The 18,699-nt window shown below is 53.6% G+C and overlaps 1 protein-coding gene across 4 annotated transcripts in view; it reads left to right on the top strand.

Moving 5' to 3' along the window:
• Positions 1-16,500, top strand: part of LGR6 (leucine rich repeat containing G protein-coupled receptor 6) — a 118,981-nt gene extending 102,481 nt beyond the window's left edge. For all 4 annotated transcript variants that reach the window (XM_053909055.1, XM_019431590.2, XM_053909056.1 and 1 more), the window contains 11 exons: positions 165-236; positions 433-504; positions 1,807-1,875; positions 3,132-3,203; positions 4,366-4,431; positions 5,537-5,608; positions 5,993-6,064; positions 7,675-7,800; positions 8,793-8,953; positions 12,526-12,606; positions 15,147-16,500. In XM_053909055.1, the coding sequence (XP_053765030.1) occupies positions 165-236; positions 433-504; positions 1,807-1,875; positions 3,132-3,203; positions 4,366-4,431; positions 5,537-5,608; positions 5,993-6,064; positions 7,675-7,800; positions 8,793-8,953; positions 12,526-12,606; positions 15,147-16,402 (2,119 nt within the window). In that variant the 3' untranslated portion in view covers positions 16,403-16,500. The remainder of the gene's footprint in view (positions 1-164; positions 237-432; positions 505-1,806; positions 1,876-3,131; positions 3,204-4,365; positions 4,432-5,536; positions 5,609-5,992; positions 6,065-7,674; positions 7,801-8,792; positions 8,954-12,525; positions 12,607-15,146) is intronic.
• The last annotated feature ends 2,199 nt before the right edge of the window (positions 16,501-18,699 follow it).

Genomic DNA, 18,699 nt, shown 5'->3' with positions numbered 1-18,699 from the left:
TGAAGCAGAGACTTCACAGGCAGGAGGTGAACCTGGAATCTGGACTGATGTCTCTTCGGTCCTGTGGCCTTTCTGGTCAGCTTTCTGGAAGCTTCACGGAGTTCTGTGTCGCCCTCTCCATACCTTTCTCCAAGTCCTCACTGACTCATGGTATTGCCTTCCAGGGGGTTCCATAACAACAACATCAAGGCCATCCCAGAAAAGGCCTTCATGGGGAACCCTGTGCTGCAGACCATGTGAGTACTCGTTTCTCCTGTCTCTTGGTGCTGTGCGGTGTTTGGGGGATGGGCTGGGGCAGCAGAACTCTGGGAGGGGGTGCCTTCCCCTGTGTGCTCTTTCCTGGTGCCAAGGGAGGAGAAAGCAGAGATCTGCCTGGGTCCTAGCTCAAAGGGCCAAATAACTAAATTTGGTGTTTGGGTCTTTTTCTTCCAGACACTTTTATGATAACCCAATCCAGTTTGTGGGAAGGTCGGCGTTTCAATACCTGCCTAAACTGCACACGCTGTAAGTTGGGCCCTAGAGCCTGCCACCGTCTGGACCTCTCCCATTCCTCACTCCTTCCGCTGCCTCCTGCCTCCCATCTGCAACTCTCTCACCCGCAGGGCACAGCACCCCCTGCCAGGCCTGGTCTCCTTCGGGGCTGTGGCCTCTGTTGGGCTCACACCTATTCCCAGCTCTGGCTGCACTTAACAGCCTCCCTTCACCTTCCTGTGCTTCTTCCCAGATCCCAAATGAATGAAGAGAGCCCTTCTCCATAGTCCAGGAGTTTAGTCTGGCCTCTTCAGAATCCTGCTCGGGGCAGCTGTTTCCATAAATACTTGCTCAAGAACCAATGACTGGGATAAGGGTCTGGTTCTCCAGTGACCTGGGAGCATGACTCCCTGGGCTCTTTGTGGCACTATCTTCATTGCTTTGGGCCCGAAGGCATTCCCTTGTTTCCTCTCTCCCATTGTGTTAAACCCCAGCCCAAGTTCCACTTCTGCAAAAAAACTTCCACTGATTACATTCCACCTGTGGCATCATAGTAACATAAGGAACATCTCTAACGCACATACTCCCCTTTCTTGTATATTATCACATTTCACTGTCATCCTAACCCTGTGAGGTGAGTGGTGTTAGTACAGTTTGTAGATGGATCCTGAGGCTCCCAGGCCCTGGTCAGCCTTGAGCTAGAACCCTTGACTCCAGATCCTAGGCTCATTTCTGGACCCTACTGCCTCCTTGTGGTCCTGTTGAGCGCAGACCTGTGTGGGTCCATGTCCTCATGGAGATAGAGGATGGTGGTGATGGAAAAAGCCAACAGTCTAAAACAATTTACGAGAACCAGTGGAGAGGTTGATAAAGCTTTAGCTGATGACACTTTAGGGGAGACTCTAGCTCAGGCTATAATAAGCAAACCCCAGCAGCCAAGGACTTTTTCAGTAGCACCCAAGCAGTAGCCTTTTAAACAGAAGCAGTTCCCATGCTCCTGTCCTGTGTTCTTTCTTTGTTCATTTGTTTTGTTTTGTTTTGTTTTGTTTTGTTTTGTTTTGCATGCTGGGGTCCTAGTGCCGGGTTGCCTGCTCTGTCTGGGCTACAGTGGGCTGAGCCAACTTAAGGAAATGGTGGTTTAGACCCTGCTGAGCCAAGCTCCCCCCCCTACCAGGGCCTGAGTAGCTGGAGTATTTTGAGGTTGGGCAGTGGTGGGGGAAGGATGATGTTTCCCAAAAGGGTAGAGTCTTGAGGGACGGATCAGTGATGGTAGGGAGCCCAGATTATCAGGATGCTCTGACTTCACCCTTCAGACGTTGTTGCTTCTGTTTCCAGATCCCTGAATGGTGCCACGGACATCCAGGAGTTCCCAGATCTCAAAGGCACCACCAGCCTGGAGATCCTGTGAGTGGATACACTTACCTTCTACCTCATCTGTGTCCCTCCTTTGCTCCCAGGAGGTCTTCTGTCTGCCTGTCTCCTGGAAGTCTGTCCAAATTCTTTGCTTGCCCCTTATCTGGCCTGCTTCTGCTGCTGGCTCCAGCCTGGCCCAGAGGTCACCTGGCTCAGCCCCAGGTCACTGCTGCTGGCAAGGCAAGGCCAGGAGTGGCAGGTGGTTTGGGGGTGAGGAGGCTGGTCTTCTCTTTACTATGCTTGCATTTTTCAGGCATGACTTCAGAGTTCCTAACCCCAAGTCATGAGGGTGCTGAGGACCCCGCCACAGGGGGAGAAGGGTTGTGGAAACACATCTTCTTTGCCTTTCCGAAGCGTGATTCCAACAAGGATTTCTCATATGTTCTATCATTATAGACTGCCGGGTGGGGGAGGGGTGTCAGAGCGTAGTAGGCCCTCAATACATTTTAAAAGGATGAATGGAACAATCAAGCAAACACCCAGAGTGGGTGTTAGGAAGCCAACTGTCCTGCCCCACGTCACATGGCTCATTCATGGCATGGCTGGGACAGGAACTCTCCTCTGTGCCTCTATTGTCTTCCCCTAGATTTGCTGGCATCTGGAAAATTTTCCATGAGGGAAGTAATAGGTCCCCAAGAATGACCTCGGCCTTGGGTCTTCCTTGGGACACCCTGTCCCCAGCCAAACCTGCCCCCACAGCCCTCTCCGTCCCAGCCCCTGGTCCTCCCCTTCTTTCCCATCCCATCCCCCTTCCCCAGGGCACAGGGAGCAGGCTCTGTGCGTGGTTCCCATGGCTCCACTAGGGTTGTTTTGTTTAGTCTTTTCCTATCTACTCTGTGCCCATGGCTATCCCCCTTCTCTAAGGAGAGCAGACCAGATTCTAGTTCCTGTCCTACATAGCCAGTGTTGCTGGAGACCATTATGAGACAATGGGTGGGGACACGATGGGTGGGTGGGGTGGTCTGGGCACGCAGGAACTGTCTGCCAAGCAGAGAGCCCCTGGGCTGTGTCCCTCTCTGTCTGTTGCCCACACCTACCCTCCTCCAGTCCCAGGGGAGCCTGGTGCTCAGATGCCAGGCCTGCTGCCTTCTCTCCCTGCAGCCCCACCCCTGCCCTGTGCCTCCTGCCACTTCTCTTTTGTCAGCTCTGTGCTCCCATGTCAGTATCAGGCCCAGAGCTGGAGACGGGTGGCTGGGGATGGCAGGGCCCTGGGCCTGGTGCCAGCCCTGTCTCTGTTCTCTCTACAGGACCCTGACCCGCGCAGGCATCCGGCTGCTCCCACTGGGGATGTGCCAACAGCTACCCAGGCTCCGAGTCCTGTGAGTGGTTCACGAGCATTCTCCAGTCTTGGCATTGTGCCCTTGTTCCCATGGGCTGGCAAAGGCCCCTCCCGCTCCTGTCCCGCTTGGTTACCTCTCTTCCTGGAGAGTGGGACACATTGGGCTGCTGCTGAGATCCTGCCCGAGAAGCACTGGGCTGTCCTCTCTTGTTCAGGGTAAAAAGACAACGGCCTTTGGAGTCAGACCAGGGTTGGAGGCTTAACTCTGCCACCTACTAGCTGCATGAACTTGGACTCACTCTCTAATGTCTCAGGGCTCCAATTCCTCACCAGCAAAATGTGGATAAATGGGTGAGGGTTGAAAAAAAGTTCATGTACAGCACATAGCGCTGGCCATGGTAGGTGCTCAATAAATGGCATTATTTACCTAGTAACAAGAAGAAAATTAGCCCCTTCTGCAGCCACGGAGGTATTTAAGTGGCCTATGAAGTCAAGGGGAGTTTTTCTTTCTCCCCTGAATCCAGCTGGAACCTGAGGCTCGTCCGCACGGACCGTAGCCCACAGCCGAAGATGGGGAGACTGACAGATGACACTCTGCACGCGAACAGAGCTAGACTGGGTGGAGACATGGGCTCCAGACCCAGCCTTGCCACTGACTGGCAGTGTGTCCTTGGCAGGCTCTGTCCCCTCTCTGTGCCTCAGTGTCCTCATCTGTTAGATGAAGGGGTTGGGCGCCAGATGACCCCTAAGGACCCTAGCCTGTCCTCCCTGTGAACTCTGCACGGGGACGACGGGTGATGTTTACACAGATTGGCGTTGGCCAGCTTGCTCAGTAATGCTCGATATGTTCCGTGCGTTCAGTTTCCGAAAACCCTCACCCTCTGCTCCTTTTCTCGTCTCCATGCCCCTCTCACTTCCTGTGCCCTTTCCCCCAGGACCCTCCCAGGGTCCCTCAGGCCTTCATATAGATGAGGCAGCCCTGTTGGAAAAATGCCACATCATCCCCATCCAGGCCCTGCAGCGAGGAACCAGACTCAGCAGGGGGAAGGGGCGAGAAGTCCAATTGCCTTGAGGTGTGTCAACAGCCAAGTCCCTGCAGGGTCCTCCCAGCCCTCGGCTGCCTGACAGGAAAGCCCGTCCTGGCCAGAGCCTCTTCTCCTGGCCCCCAGTTCACCCTAACCTGGTCCTTCTCTCTTCCCCAGGGAATTGTCTCATAATCAAATCGAGGAGCTGCCCAGCCTGCATAGGTGTCAGAAGCTGGAAGAAATGTGAGTGGGGGCCGGGGGAGGGCAGGGGTGACGGCAGGCAAGCCCAACTCTGGGCAAGTCTGAGGGAAGGGAGTCAGAGAGTCTGAACTTTCTCCCTTCTCTGAGCTTGTTGAACTCGGAGGTTCGGGCTGGGAGCTCAGCAGAGGCCTGGGCGAGGCCCCTAGGGACCACAGAGCTGACACCCAAGCAGAGTCTCAAGGTGGCTCATTGGGGGTCACTAATAACAATGAAAGGCAGTAGTGATTAGGGCCAGCGGAGGGACAGGGTCATATCAGGGCTAGGAGGCTGGACAAGGGAAGGCCTCAGAAGACTGAGAGCATGCTCTCTCATTTTCCAAACCCCCTTAAACACACACACACACACACACACACACACACACACACACACACAGGTGTATGTATGCACCTGCACACTAATACACTGGAGAAGAAACCTAGGATTCAAATTTGACAAGGAAAAAAAATCACTTAAAAAAATGCTCTAAGCTCTAAGCTTCTGGTTTTGTTTTGTTTTGTTTTGTTTTGTCCTTCAGTGTCTGCTTTTTCAAGCTAGCAGTGTCTCTCTTGTCTCCTGTGTCTGTCCCCTGTCTTGAGGCAGGGCAACGCCTTTTGGGACCAAGGCAGAATGGGGTCTGAGGGTCTGTCCTGTTTGTCTATATGCCAGAGGAAAGAGGGTCTGCAGCATTGCTGAGGCCCAGGGTCTATCTGCCATTCAGACAACCAGTCCACTGAGCTCTGCTCCGCAGCTTAGGCCAGTCGTCGGGTCATCCAAGGGTGGGGCAGAGCTCCGCTGCTGGGCTAAGGTCTGGAGAACCCAGGGGTGAGGTTGGCTGGGCTGGGAGCCAGCCCCGGTGGGAACCCTGGAAACTGACTCCCTTTTGGGCCACGGGGATGGTTTTGTGGCTTTGTCTCCTGACCCACTTACCCAAGGCAACCGGATCCCCTTGTGCTCCCTTTAATTCTGGTGACTTCCGCGAGCCGGGTCCTTTCTTCGCATGCCAGGAGAAGTGGGGGGCTCTCCCTTCTTCCTCCTAGTGCATGGGGGGTGTGGAACTGAGCCAGGATCCGAGCCTATTGGCTCATCTAGTCTCTTCTTGCTGCCCCAGTGGCCTTCAGCACAACCGCATCTGGGAAATTGGAGCTGACACCTTCAGCCAGCTGAGCTCCCTGAGAGCCCTGTGAGTATCCTGCCGCAGCCAGGGGTGGGATCCTCTCCCAGGCACGCTCCGTACCCATAGCATACATGGCAGTGACATGCCCACAGCTTCCCTGCCCCCAGCACACGCACAAGAAGAGAGGTGCCTCCCGGTACGGATGGCTTCTGAAGCCACTTCTCCAGCTGGTACCCAGGGGGGTGATGAGACTCTGAAGCCAAGCGGCCAAATCCCTCTTCCTGTGGCCACAGCCAGGTTGGGAGCCGGGCGGCAGGTACCTTCCCCACGAGCCTGAGGGTTCTGCTACCGGGGGCAGCTCAGGTGGGGAGTGAGTGAAGAACTCAGGATGGGCAACAGTGAGTCCTCCAAGTGTCACTGGTCCCCCCGTTACGCCCTCTCTGCTCACAGGGACCTGAGCTGGAATGCCATCCGGTCCATCCACCCTGAGGCCTTCGTGACGCTGCGTTCTCTAGTCAAGCTGTAAGTGCCCACTGCCCTCTCCTCCCGGATGGTGGAGACCAATCAGGACTGTGGGCTGGCCAGCGGGGGCAGGAGGGGCCACCCCAGAGCGGGGACATGCATGAATGTCTGACCACACATCCCGGGGAGGGGGCCTCCAGCCTAATCAATCATTCTGACAGTCCGTTTGACAGACTGTGGGGCCCGATAAACAGAGAGCCTGCCTCCTACAAGCTCTGGAACATCGTCTGCTAATGTTCTGCAACATTTTGGCAGCCTCAGCCCTCCCGGTGCCCCCTTGTCCCGGCCCTTCCCCCAGCCTCTACATGTCCCAGTAAAGAGGATGTACGAGCCTGAAACTCCTTTACAGCCTGGGACGGTGGCAGCAGATGTGGGAGCCGGGGTCTCAACTCAGCGGTCCCCTACATGAGCATTAACTCTAGAGGGCTGCCATTCCGCGGGGTGGCGGAGGACCCCACGATCATAGCGTGCTGGCTGCGTGGTCGCTATGTCAGGGCTGGAGAGGACCTCTGATGGGGCTGTCACACACTGTGGTGCGGGCTGTGTACTGCACAAGGGCTCCCACCCAGTGGGGAGCCAACTGCCTGCTTGCTTGTCCTAAAGTTGTTTCCACCCCAATGGGACTCTTTTCTGATTAACACCCAGAGTCCTTCTGGGCTAGCTCCAGCCCTGGCCTCAGAGATTATCCAGCCCAACCCCTCACTTCACGTCTCCAGGCCCAGGGGGAGAAGCTCGCTCGAAGCAAAGGCCGGAATGAAAGCCTCCCAGGAGGCTCACCGTGCCCCTCCTGTCTGCCACTCTCTGGGCTCTGGGCCGGAGCCTGGCAAAACTCGCACCTCGGTCTTCCCTCTCCTGTTTGCTCTACTCCGGCCAGATAGGTAGGGTGGATATTTTTATCCCTTTGAAGGATGAGGACATTGGAACGCAGGCAGATTTGTGACTCCCCTTGGTTATGCAGGGAGTCGGTGACAGCTCCAGGTTTCCTGCCTTCCAGTCCAGGCTGTTTCCACGACGTACAGTCTGTGGTCCTGGTGTTTGGTTTGGAGCCCTGGCTCCTGTGATGTGTCTCCAGTGGATAGAACATGCATGTCCTCATCCCTGGCTACGGAGCCGGGCCTGCAAAACAGAACGGATGACCAAATCCCTGAATGTAGCCAGAGGCCAGCTCTGCCCACCCCCAGCTCTGGCCTCTTACGTCATCAGAAAAGCAGGGGAATGGGGACAGGCACCTATAGGCAGATGCCCTAGTGGGGTGGACAGGGACTCTTGGATGGGACTGGGACCTGGGCATAGGAGCTGTGGTTAAGGGGCTCTCTCACGAATTGGGATGGCTTGACGTCACCTTGGAGGAGTCCCTGGTATAGAGTTGGCCCTCAATATTTGATGAATGAATGAATGAGTGATGAATGAGTTATGGATGGTGCCTCTAGCCACCCTTGACCATCCTCCTCCCCCAGCTTGTTATGCTTTCGTCTCTCTATGCTGATTTCCTGTCCTTTGCTCCTCTCCTCTTGCTTCCATCCCAGGCACACTGGCCACACCCTCAGCACAGCCCTGCCCCTTCAACAATCCCACTGACTGCCAATAACCCTGACCATCCACTGTCCTAGGGACCTGACAGACAACCAGCTGACCACACTGCCCCTGGCTGGCCTTGGGGGCTTGATGCATCTGAAGCTCAAAGGGAACCTGGCTCTGTCTCAGGCCTTCTCCAAGGACAGTTTCCCAAACCTGAGGTGAGGGCCTCGCTTTCCCCCACACCTAGACAGGTTTGTCCCAGAGCAGCTGGAGAGGCCATGGAGGGACAGGGAGAAAGCCACAGGGCTTCACCTCAAGAAAAAACTGATGGCCCAAAGGCTTAGGGTTTGGCCACTACTGAATGGGAAGGGCTTGCTCGTGCCTCCCCTCCCTCCTCATCTCGTTCATAGCGTTTCTTTCTGTCCCAAGTACCAGCCCGGGGGGACCCTGAGATCTCCTGTGAGGACAGAAGATGATGTAAAGGCCCCTGGACCTCCTCGCTCCTTGCCCCATTCAGTGCACCCAGACTGCCCGTCTTCACCTGGGCGGCATCTGGGCCCCTGCAATCAGGGCAGAGCCCAGGGCACTGATCACTGGAAAATAAGCCGCCCAGCCCGTCCCTCGCGCTAATGACATCCAGGCCTTCTGCTTGCAGCAGCAGCACACAGCCTGTGTGGCCCAAGCCCCATCTGCTGCAAGCTAACGACATGCCTGGAGGCATCTGCCCTCACCCTCAGAGGGCACCAGATTCAGCTCTGATGTACCCAGGGGTAGGGGCGGGGGGATAGGGCGTGGGTGTTACTGAGGGCAAGGGTAAGAAAGAGTCACGAGGAGAATCCCTGTCTCCTTAAATATAAAAGAAGAGTTGCTGGCTGGGAGGGAGGGGAGCAGAGCACCGGAGTGCTGTGTGGCCTTGGGGAAACTGCTCCCCACTCTGAGCCTGCTGAGGGGACTCCATAAACAGTGGGCAGAAAGTAAATCTTCCCATCTCAATTCCCAACATGAGTGAGGAAAAGATTAGACTATGCTCAGAGCCCTTCAGAGGCAGGATCCAGGCTGTAAGACCCTTACAAAGAAAGCCCAGGGGGCTGACTGCACTGTCAGGGAGCTTTGGGGTTGAAAGGCAGGCACCAAGGGCTGGGTCCCTGGGTTGATGGCCGAAATGTTGCTAAGGCAGCCCGTTTTACTCCTGTCTCCCCTGAACCCCCAGGATCCTGGAGGTGCCCTATGCCTACCAGTGCTGTGCCTATGGTGTCTGTGCCAGCTTCTTCAAGGCCTCTGGGCAGTGGGAGGCTGAGGACTTTCACCTTGATGAGGAGGAGCCTCCAAAGAGGCCCCTGGGCCTTCTTGCCGGACATGCTGAGAACCAATGTGAGTGATGGAGGCCCTGGGCAGGGCAGGTGGGTGGCTGTGGAGAGGAAGTTAGGGAGGAGGCTTGGGGGACCCTGGGAGGGGTTCTGGCAGGGGCTGCAGAGGGAAACCCCAAGGGTGACCTGGGAGGTGCCTCTGCTTGCACCTTGTCTCTCTAAGGACATAGCCCAGAAGTGGTTGGGGAGAAAATAACGACGGCGACAACGACGGTAGAAATGTTTCTATATTTGTCAAGTCCTTTGCGGATCACAAGATGCTTCCCAAACTGTATCTTATATAACACCCCTGCCCTGGTGGCGCACGTGTTTCTTCTCCAGGGCTGCCTCCTCGCCACCTGGGCCCTTCAACGTCAGGGCATTCTCAGAGAAGACATCCACTTTCTAATCAACCTGAGCCAGGCAGGATTGAATTAAATTAATTAGATGAAATCTGCTTAAAAAAAAAAGTCCCCTCGCTATATGTGCTAGAGCCAAAAGGAACAGCATGGGGATTATCACTGTTCAAGTTGTCCTGCCCTTTAGAGGCCACTGGTTGCAAGAGGACCTTGCTGAGAAGGGCCATCTTGGGCCACATCGGTCTGTTTCTGGAAGAGTTGGGGTAAAAGGAAAGAAGGGTGGAGGTAGGCAGCGAAGGGGATTCAGGGATGGTCTGCCAGCTGGTGTCTCAGAAAAAGGGCAGAGAGGAAGGCTTCCATTTCCCCCTCACCTTCACCCCATGTGACAGAACACAGGTAGAATTAGGAGGAAGCAAAAAAGGGCCCCTGATATTTAGATTTCTTTCAGTCTCTAGCCCCCTTTGCACAATATACCCATGGAGAATCTAAACAGAAAAACCAGATCTAAACATGTAAGGAAAACATCTTATGGTGGTGTAGACAGACATGGGTTCTAAGCCCGACTACACCATTTACCAGTTGAGTTGCCTTGGACAAGCCATTCACCCTTCCTGAGCCTTGGTTTTTTTTGTTGTTTTTCTTTTATCTGTGCAATGAGAACAATATTACATATCTCATAGGCTATAGAGGGCAGAGTATGTTCACTGCTGCTGTTACCAGTGGAACTGGGTGCCTCCTGGTGTGTGTGTGGAGGGAAGGTGTATTGTGTAGTCCGGGACGCAGCTTATGGAGCCCAGTGTTGGGCAAGCAGCTAGGGGGTCTCTGGGGTCTCCCTCCTGGTGTACAAGCCCGTCCCCGGGGGAGGGTGTGAGGACCCCAGGAGGAGCCCAGCAGCCAGGCTGGCTCTGGGCCTGCAGACAGCTGTCCCCAGGGGACATTCCCGGATGTCTGTCTGCGGTACACTCCCTCAGGGGGCTGGAAGGAGGAATGGAAACTTTCCTTCCTCAAGGTGAAACTTTCCACCAGGCTTAGGTCTTGGAGAGCCACAGGGCGTCAGAATCGTGGGCTGCCTGCCGCCGGTAACGGGAGCTAGGGCAGGGCCCCCCACTTCCTGTGGGAGCTAATAAGCCTTGAGGAGGAAAGCCAGGAGCTGCGCTGCAGCCAGATTTGATTTCCTCCTCGTTTGAAGAGTGGTTACTTAACACCTTGGCTGTGACTTTCCCAGCCTCAGACGGAGGCCACGGGCCTCACCCCTTACATTTCATTCATGCATTCTGATTTCAAAGAATTGCTGAGCTCCATTCTGGAGAGCAGGGGTGGGCAGGGAATGAAAGGTGGAGAGGAGAGGAAATGCCAGGACCCTGTGGGCACACCTCGGCCTCCTGCCCGCCCTGATGTTGTCTGGGCCAAGAGCAGCTCCACAGAACCTTCCTGCCTCCTGGGAAAATGCCCAGCTGAAGGTGTTTACCCTTTAAGTGGGGGAGGAAGGAAACGAACCACACGAGCCAGAGATGGGGACGAGCATGACACAGAGTCACCTCTCCATTACTTGTGTGATGAAGGAAGAGCCCACAGGCCACTGTCTCTGAAGCCCAAGTAAATGTGCAGGCATCCCTTGCAAGAGAAGCAGTTCTCTCACACGCCTTAGGGCCTCAGACACTCTTCCCAGTCTCAGCAGAGACACTAAAGGCTTATTCTTTAAAAGGTCTTTCGATGCTGAATTATCACCACAAACAAGAGTTTTGTTTTTGTTAAGTTAGAAGAGGTTTAAGATTATCATTTCAAAATTCTTGAAGAATTTATGGACCCCCAAGGTATCTCTAACACCCCTGCAGTTCACAGCCTCTGGTTTAAGAAACCTTATAATAGTGAATAAGAGGTGGGAAAAAATCCCATTTTGATTCAGACAAGTTACAGAGTTTCTTTAACAATGGATTTATCTTTCTAATCCTATTTTCTCCGGCTAATAGGATTGCAGAGGCTACACTTAGAATCGGAAAGATCGGTAAAGATGATCTAGTCTGGCCTCTAACTCAGCATAGAATTGCCCTTTCTCCCATCAGGGACTTTCTGCTTCCTTCGGTATCTCCAGCGACAAATTATGCCCAGCTCCTGCATCTGTAAAGCTCCCCCGACCATCTCCTCCAGCCCACCCAGATCAGTTCCTCGCCAGGGAAAGCCTAACAGTTAAATATCTGGGCTCCGTAGTCAGACAAACCTGGGTTTGAAATTCGCCCTATCGCTTGCTGGCTGGGAGACCTGGGGCAAGCCACTGACCTTCGATGAGCCTCGGTTTCCTCGTCTATCGAATGGTGTCAAAGGACACCTGCTTTGTGCGGCTGCCACGAAGGTTGATGAGACCACGCAGATGAGGGCTCGCTGGGCATAGTCTGGCACAGAGAAAGAGCTCAGGGACTCTTGGCCCTTTGTGTTAAATAAACCTATTAGTTGACACAGTATGCTTTGTCAGGACAGCTTGATTCTCTTCTGTCTCCATAAGCCCCTTGAGGGCAGGACCATGTTTTATTCATCCCTGAGCTCCCCTGCACTTGCCCCAATGCCCAGCAGGTGGCAGACATTGCATTCAGCACACCTGGACCTCAGTCCCACCTCTTTGTCGGGTCAACTCTAAGTGTGGGAGCTTATTTGTGTTAGTAAGAACTAAAACTTCTCCATCTGAATTTGTTAGTTTGCCTCCTTCTATGACCCATCCTGATTCTGACGTGCTCTGCATGCAGGAGTACCGTGCCTTTATGCCTAACGGGGACTTCAGCTCTTCGAGGACAGCCATTGTATCCGTACCTACTCTTGCCTTTCCTAAGTTAATCCCCCCAGGGCTTTGACTGCTTCTCAAGCAAATAAATAGCTTCCGCTCACTCACTATCCCTGGTTCACCTCCTCTGAACACTGACCAGCTCCCTACTCTAAGCAGCACGTACGGACTAGGCTGCCTGGAGGAGACACGAGCGTGCTGAGTTATAGGACGAGGTCAGCAAGGCCCAGCTGAAACATTTGCTGTAAAGGACCGACCATGCAGATAATCCACGGGTGCATAATAGGGAGCTGACGGAATGTTTATACCTAAGAGTAGAACAGATGTGCCGGGCTGCTGGGGTGAGCCGTGCTGGGCAGAGTGAGTTGGAGATGACAGCTGAAAGGGGTGGGCATTTGGAGAAAGGTGGAGCTTGACTGTCACCAAGACCGGGGCCCCATGCCACTTTCTGGCCTCACCCCTCAGATGATCTGGATCTGGACGAGCTGCAGCTGGAAATGGAGGACACAAAGCCACACCCCAGCGTCCAGTGTAGCCCCGTTCCAGGTGAGATGAGCGCCTCGGTGTGGGGTCGGGGGCAGGGCTGAGGAAGGAGCACCCAACTATTTGATGAGAGAGAGGCCGGTTCAGCCTGGCGTGTTTGTAGCCATGCTTCGGGCAGCTTCTCTGCCTAAGAACCAACATTCTGTGGGGAGGACCGCCACTTCTGGTGACTCCTGGGGAAGGAGCTGGCGTTCTTCCCTTGGGTGTCTGTCTGGAGCAGCACTGGGGGGGGGGGGGGGAGGGAAGGGAGGGGTGGCTGTGGGGAGAGGGGAGTCAAAGAAGCCTTCACAAATCAGCTAATCAGAAGCTAACCAGGAGACCAGAGCACCTGGGTGGCTCAAGTCAGTTAAGTGTCCGACTTCGGCTCAGGTCATGGTCTTGCTGTCTGTGAGTTCGAGCCCCACGTCGGGCTCTTTGCCGACAGCTCAGAGTTCGGAGCCTGCTTCGGATTCTGTGTCTCCCTCTCTCTCTGCCCCTCCCCTGCTCGCACTCTCTCTCTCTCAAAAGTAAATAAACATTTTAAAAAATTAAAAAAAAAATTAACCAGGAGAAAATTTCTCTCATTGAAGAGAGAAGCAGGAAAGACTGTCTTTTTTACCGCACTGTTCAGGGTAGAGTGTGGCACTGTTTTTGCACACTCCTAGAGCCAGATGGAACTCTGAAAGGTCCCCTTCTCCATATCTCTCTGCTCATTCCCAGGAAGATTGCAGTCTCTCTTTCATAAAACTCTCCAGGGTGAAAAAACTCCACAGTACCTCTGGATAACTCCTTACAGGATTGTCCAAACCTTACAGCTGAGAAAGCCTCCTAGAGTCTAACCTGAATCCATCTTGCTGTGAAGAAAGAAAGAGAATTCTCTTTCTCTTCGATGCAATGCAACCTAACATGTTTAGAGCAAAGAAGTCCCTTCCCTTGGGTATAAAATGCTAACAGGCTACCCCACCCCTCCCACCGTAGTCCATTGCTTAAGTCAGGGCAGGAGCTGTTCAGAATGAACAGAAAGCAATAAACAATGTGCTTCTCCATTTCGCCTCACCTCCATTTCCCAGTTTTGCATCTCTCTTTGGTTTGCGCCCCTTGGCCTTCTCTCCTTGTTCTAAGCCAGAATAGTGTTTGCTGACTGCCAACACCTGCTTGTAGCACTTAGTGGCTACAGCGCGCCCTCTAGTGCCAGCCCAGAGCAAGACCACTAACAGTCTGGAGGAAACAGGTGGTGTTTTTCTCCTGACTTGGAAACCCACATGCTTCACACTGCCACAGAAATTTCACTTGTGAAAACCAATAATCAGCAGCGATGAAGTAAAAGAGGAAGTTCCAGAAGTCAAAGCCCAACTTGAACTTGCTTTTAGAATAGCTCATATAAATGGTCAAATAAATTATGGTACATCCATATGGAAAAGTATTTATTATGCAGCCACTGAAAACATGTTTTGGAGGAAGATAAAGGTATGGGAAAGTCTGCATAATAAATTGTAACTGAAAAAGAGAATTAAAAACTATATACAGAAAGTCCCAATTTAGCTTAAAAACTTATCTGTATGTATTTTTTTATAGGAGACCTACCACAATGATGAGTTCTTTCTGAGAGGTGGGATGATAAGCAGTTTTAATTTTTCTGTCTTATAGTTTCCAAATTTTCTACAATCACCATCTATTATATAGTAATCGGGAAAAAAATATGTTTAAAAAATGGTTCCCACAAAAGCCTCTCAAATTCCCAAGCGACTAGAAATACATTGCAGAACAGGAGTCTGAAGTCAAAAGAATGAAGACATAATATGTCCAAAGTTACGGGGTGACTTAAGGACAGAATCTGAGGAGAGAGGTGGAAAACACCAGGATCTCACCCATTTGTGCAAAACCAGGTTGGAAAAACCCAGAGGCATCTGCATTTTAATTTACTTATTATGCTTTTCTTCCCAAATACTGATGGACTCTGTGAGTATTAAATGTGGTCTGTGTCCCCATCACAGAGAGAGGGAGAGCCAGCCCGGTACAATACCTGATCAGGGCTCATCCACGGTGGGGTCCCTAGTGGATCACTGGGCACTGACTGGGAGAAGCAGAGCCTTGGGACACAGACTGGTCACTCTCTGGGCAGCCCCTCCCATCTCTGTGCCTCTACCCCAGCCATATCCCCAGTTCTGATGCCCTCTCCACTCCTTTATCCCACCTCTCCCCCTCCTTTCTTCTAAATGCTGCTGCTTTGGAAAGACTGCTTTGCTGAACATTTCCTCAATGCCTGGGGTTGCACTGTACCCATTTGTACTTTGTGCACAAATCTGTTCATTATGTGTTTCTATTTTGTACGTGTATTGCGTGAGTGTCCACTCCATCGGCAGTTCCTTGGAAGAAGGGCTGTGTACGTCCCCACTGTTCCTCCCCCCAACCCCACCTGAGAGTTCTCAGAGATCCTGTCAGCCTCCGTCAGACCGGGAGTTCTCGGAGAATGGAGGCTGCATCAGCCTCCCTGGCCTCATCCCCAGGACCCTGTGTCAAGCAGCCTCTGACCCAGGGGTAATGTCTGGTCCTCTCTCCCACAGGCCCCTTCAAGCCCTGCGAGCACCTCTTTGAGAGCTGGGGCATCCGCCTGGCTGTGTGGGCCATCGTGCTGCTCTCCGTGCTCTGTAACGGGCTGGTGCTGCTGAGTGTGTTTGCCGGTGGCCCTGGCCCCCTGCCCCCGGTCAAGTTTGTCGTAGGCGCGATTGCAGGTGCCAACGCCTTGACTGGCATTTCCTGTGGCCTCCTAGCCTCAGTCGACGCCCTGACCTTTGGCCAGTTCGCCCAGTACGGAGCCCGCTGGGAGATGGGACTGGGCTGCCAGGCCACAGGCTTCCTGGCAGTACTCGGGTCCGAGGCCTCCGTGCTGCTGCTCACCCTGGCCGCCGTGCAGTGCAGCGTCTCCGTCTCCTGCGTCCGAGCCTACGGGAAGGCGCCCTCCCTGAGCAGTGTTCGAGCAGGGGCCCTGGGCTGCCTGATGCTGGCCGGGCTGGCCGCGGCCCTGCCCCTCGTCTCAGTGGGAGAATACGGGGCCTCCCCGCTTTGCCTGCCCTACGCCCCGCCCGAGGGCCAGCCGGCTGCCCTGGGCTTTGCCGTGGCCTTGGTGATGATGAACTCCTTCTGCTTCCTGGTAGTGGCCGGTGCCTACATCAAACTCTACTGTGACCTGCCGAGGGGCGACTTCGAGGCTGTGTGGGACTGCGCCATGGTGAGACACGTGGCCTGGCTCATCTTCGCAGATGGGCTCCTCTACTGCCCTGTGGCCTTCCTCAGCTTTGCCTCCATGCTGGGCCTCTTCCCCGTCACCCCTGAGGCCGTCAAGTCTGTCCTACTTGTGGTACTACCCCTGCCGGCCTGCCTCAACCCACTGCTCTACCTACTCTTCAACCCCCACTTCCGGGATGACCTGTGGCGGCTCTGGCCCTGCACGGGGACCTCAGGGCCCCTAGCCTACACTGCTGCCAGCGAGCTGGAGAAGAGCTCCTGCGATTCTACCCAGGCCCTGGTGGCCTTCTCTGATGTGGATCTCATTCTGGAAACTTCTGAGGCTGGGCGGCCCCCTGGGCTGGAGACCTATGGCTTCCCCTCGGTAACCCTCATCTCCTGTCAGCAGCCAGGGGACCCTAGGTTGGAGGGCAGCCATTTTGTAGAGCCAGAAGGAACCCACTTGGGGAACCCACAACCCTCCATGGATGGAGAACTGCTGCTAAGGGCAGAGGGAGCCATGTCAGCAGGCGGGGGCTCGTCAGTGGGCAGGGCCTTCCAGCCCTCTGCCTCGGCCTTCGCCTCACACTTATAAATGTCCCTCCTCACCCTTCTCTTCCCATCTGTTCCCTTCCCTCTCGTCCCACTCCATGAATGATGGCTGCTTGTAAAATAAATTCAACCAAAACTCAACAGCGTGATCCACAGCAGGGACTGGGCCATGGCTTCCATTGGTCTCTCTCCCGTGGCCACCACCAGTGTGTGCTTCTTGGCTTGGTTTCCCCTTGGCCTTCCTCTAGGCCTCTTCCCTGTCATGTCTGAAGCTGTGGACCAGAGATCGGGAAATTTCTCTGCCTAAGGAAAATGAGTGACTGGGGTAGAGGGCTGAGCAGGTCAAGGATCAGGGTACAATGGGGCAGAGGGACCTCACAGAGAAAGACCTATTGGGGAACTGCCAAAGGGCACTTGAGCATCTACCCTGTGACTCATGGACTACATACAAAATGTGTTCTGTGTCCTGTTAATCTTGAGCTATGCCATGCAAAAAGACTCTCTGTCAAAAGAAGTTTTAGAAGATACTACACAATTTGTCCTTTCTTGGAGAGTCACAGTACATATTAGTATAGTAAAGGCTATGAGAATTCCTGCAGCAGTAAAATCCGTTGAACTTTGTTTAACCCAGTTCCCCCAGATTATTTGACAACAGGTGTTTGTTTGGTTGTTGGTTTTGTGGGATATCTATTAACATCTCACAGAATTTAACACTGCTGTCTCCCAGGGCCCTCATCTCTATACCACCTAGTGCTACTCAGTGACATTGCAAGATGCCACAAGTCCTAGAAAACCCCGATCCTGGGAGTTTCATCTGGGGTAAAGTTGGTGATTCCATCAACCAGAGAAGATTCTCCACACTCTCTACCTTGCCATCCCTCTTGCCTTTGGAAAGATGGTGAAGAGGCTGCCTTTGTGGTTCTAACCTCTATCCCCCGGAAATGGGGCAGGGATAAAGGGATCCCACATTGGCTCCCACCTCCTTCCTAAGCCCAACCACCAATGAAACTTCTGCCCTCAGTAAAAGAGAGGGTTCCTGGATCCTGGCAGGGTATACACAGGGAAGTCCATGGCTGTCTGGCTTCCTCCTGGCTTTAAGTTGCCTTCCTGTGGTTCTCCACCATATGACCCTTGCCAACTCCTGCCACAAGCCTAGTTTTTTCTTTGCATCCTAGGTCCTGCCTTCTCTGTGGGACAGGGGGGGGGGGGGGGGGGGGTGGGTCCCTGGCCAGCAAACTGGAGGGATATTTGCATTGTATGTATTGTTCAGTAGGAAGCATTATAGGAATCTGGGATTCCCGGGTGCCCCGAATAGGCCTGACCCTTCCATCTCCAGTCATAACCTTCCTGCCTTATGGTTCACCAAGTGCCTCTGAGCATTCCAGAGTGCTCTCCACCCCAAACATATACACATTCAATCTCAGGAGGAGGAGGTGAGAGCTAGGACATTCTCAAAGACATAAAAAGGGAATCCAAGACTCAGAAAAGGGGCTCTACTATTAAGACAACTCTGAGAAGGTCCTTGACAGCCTGAAGTTTAGCTTCTGTTTTCTCTCTCTGCTGCCCTCAGGGCCCAGGGGAAATTCTGACATGAGTCAGCAAGGCTGACCAGGCTGGGGTAGAGGGATGAGGCAGAGACGACGAGTGGAACTTGGCATATTTCTAAATCTCATTTGACCCACTAAGTTGCCTGGACTCTGACAGGCTCTGAAGCTAAATGTGCCGAATTTGTAATCATAGAAGGACCTTAGGGTCCTAGCACAAGGTTGACCTCAGAGTGGGCACTCACTAGATGAGGTGAATTCATTTATCAATTGGTTGAGAACCCCTGGTCTCCCTTTCTCAGGGCTAATCAAGACCCTCTCATGGAAGGAGTTTGCCCTGCTTTGGGTACTGGGAGTTGGTGACTATTATGGGGAAAGGAGTTCTCTGAGATGCCCCAGGGATGACAGAGTTGGTATGATTTCGGGGAGCTTTGACTTCTAGGAAGTCACCCAGTCCCCTCCTCACAGCTACCCCCAACTCCACGTGACCATTGTCCACCTTGGAGTCAGGGAGCCAGTGTTGAGCGGAGCGTGGAATGAAGTGGCCATGTGTTAGAGGTTTAGGGGTGATGGAACAGTTCCCTACAGGTGGCCTCTTCTGTGAAAAGGGTGCCAGTGTGTTTTGGCTGCAAGCTCTAGGTGGTACCGCTGTCATCTTATCATTTACCCCTAAAGATCTGGGCATTTGCCAAGTCTGGCCCTTCTGGACAGAGGAGAGGTATAGGGGAAGGGAGTGGAGGTGTTTGCCATGAACGATTTCCATTAATCAAAAAGCCTAGTAGATGTTGTACATTTA

The sequence above is a fragment of the Panthera pardus genome, unplaced genomic scaffold (genome assembly GCF_024362965.1).
Source record: "Panthera pardus isolate Hobbes unplaced genomic scaffold, ASM2436296v1 HiC_scaffold_21, whole genome shotgun sequence".
Taxonomy (NCBI): domain Eukaryota; kingdom Metazoa; phylum Chordata; class Mammalia; order Carnivora; family Felidae; genus Panthera; species Panthera pardus.
The sequence above is the reverse complement of the archived record's forward strand: the minus strand, read 5'-3'. Positions and strand labels throughout refer to the sequence as shown.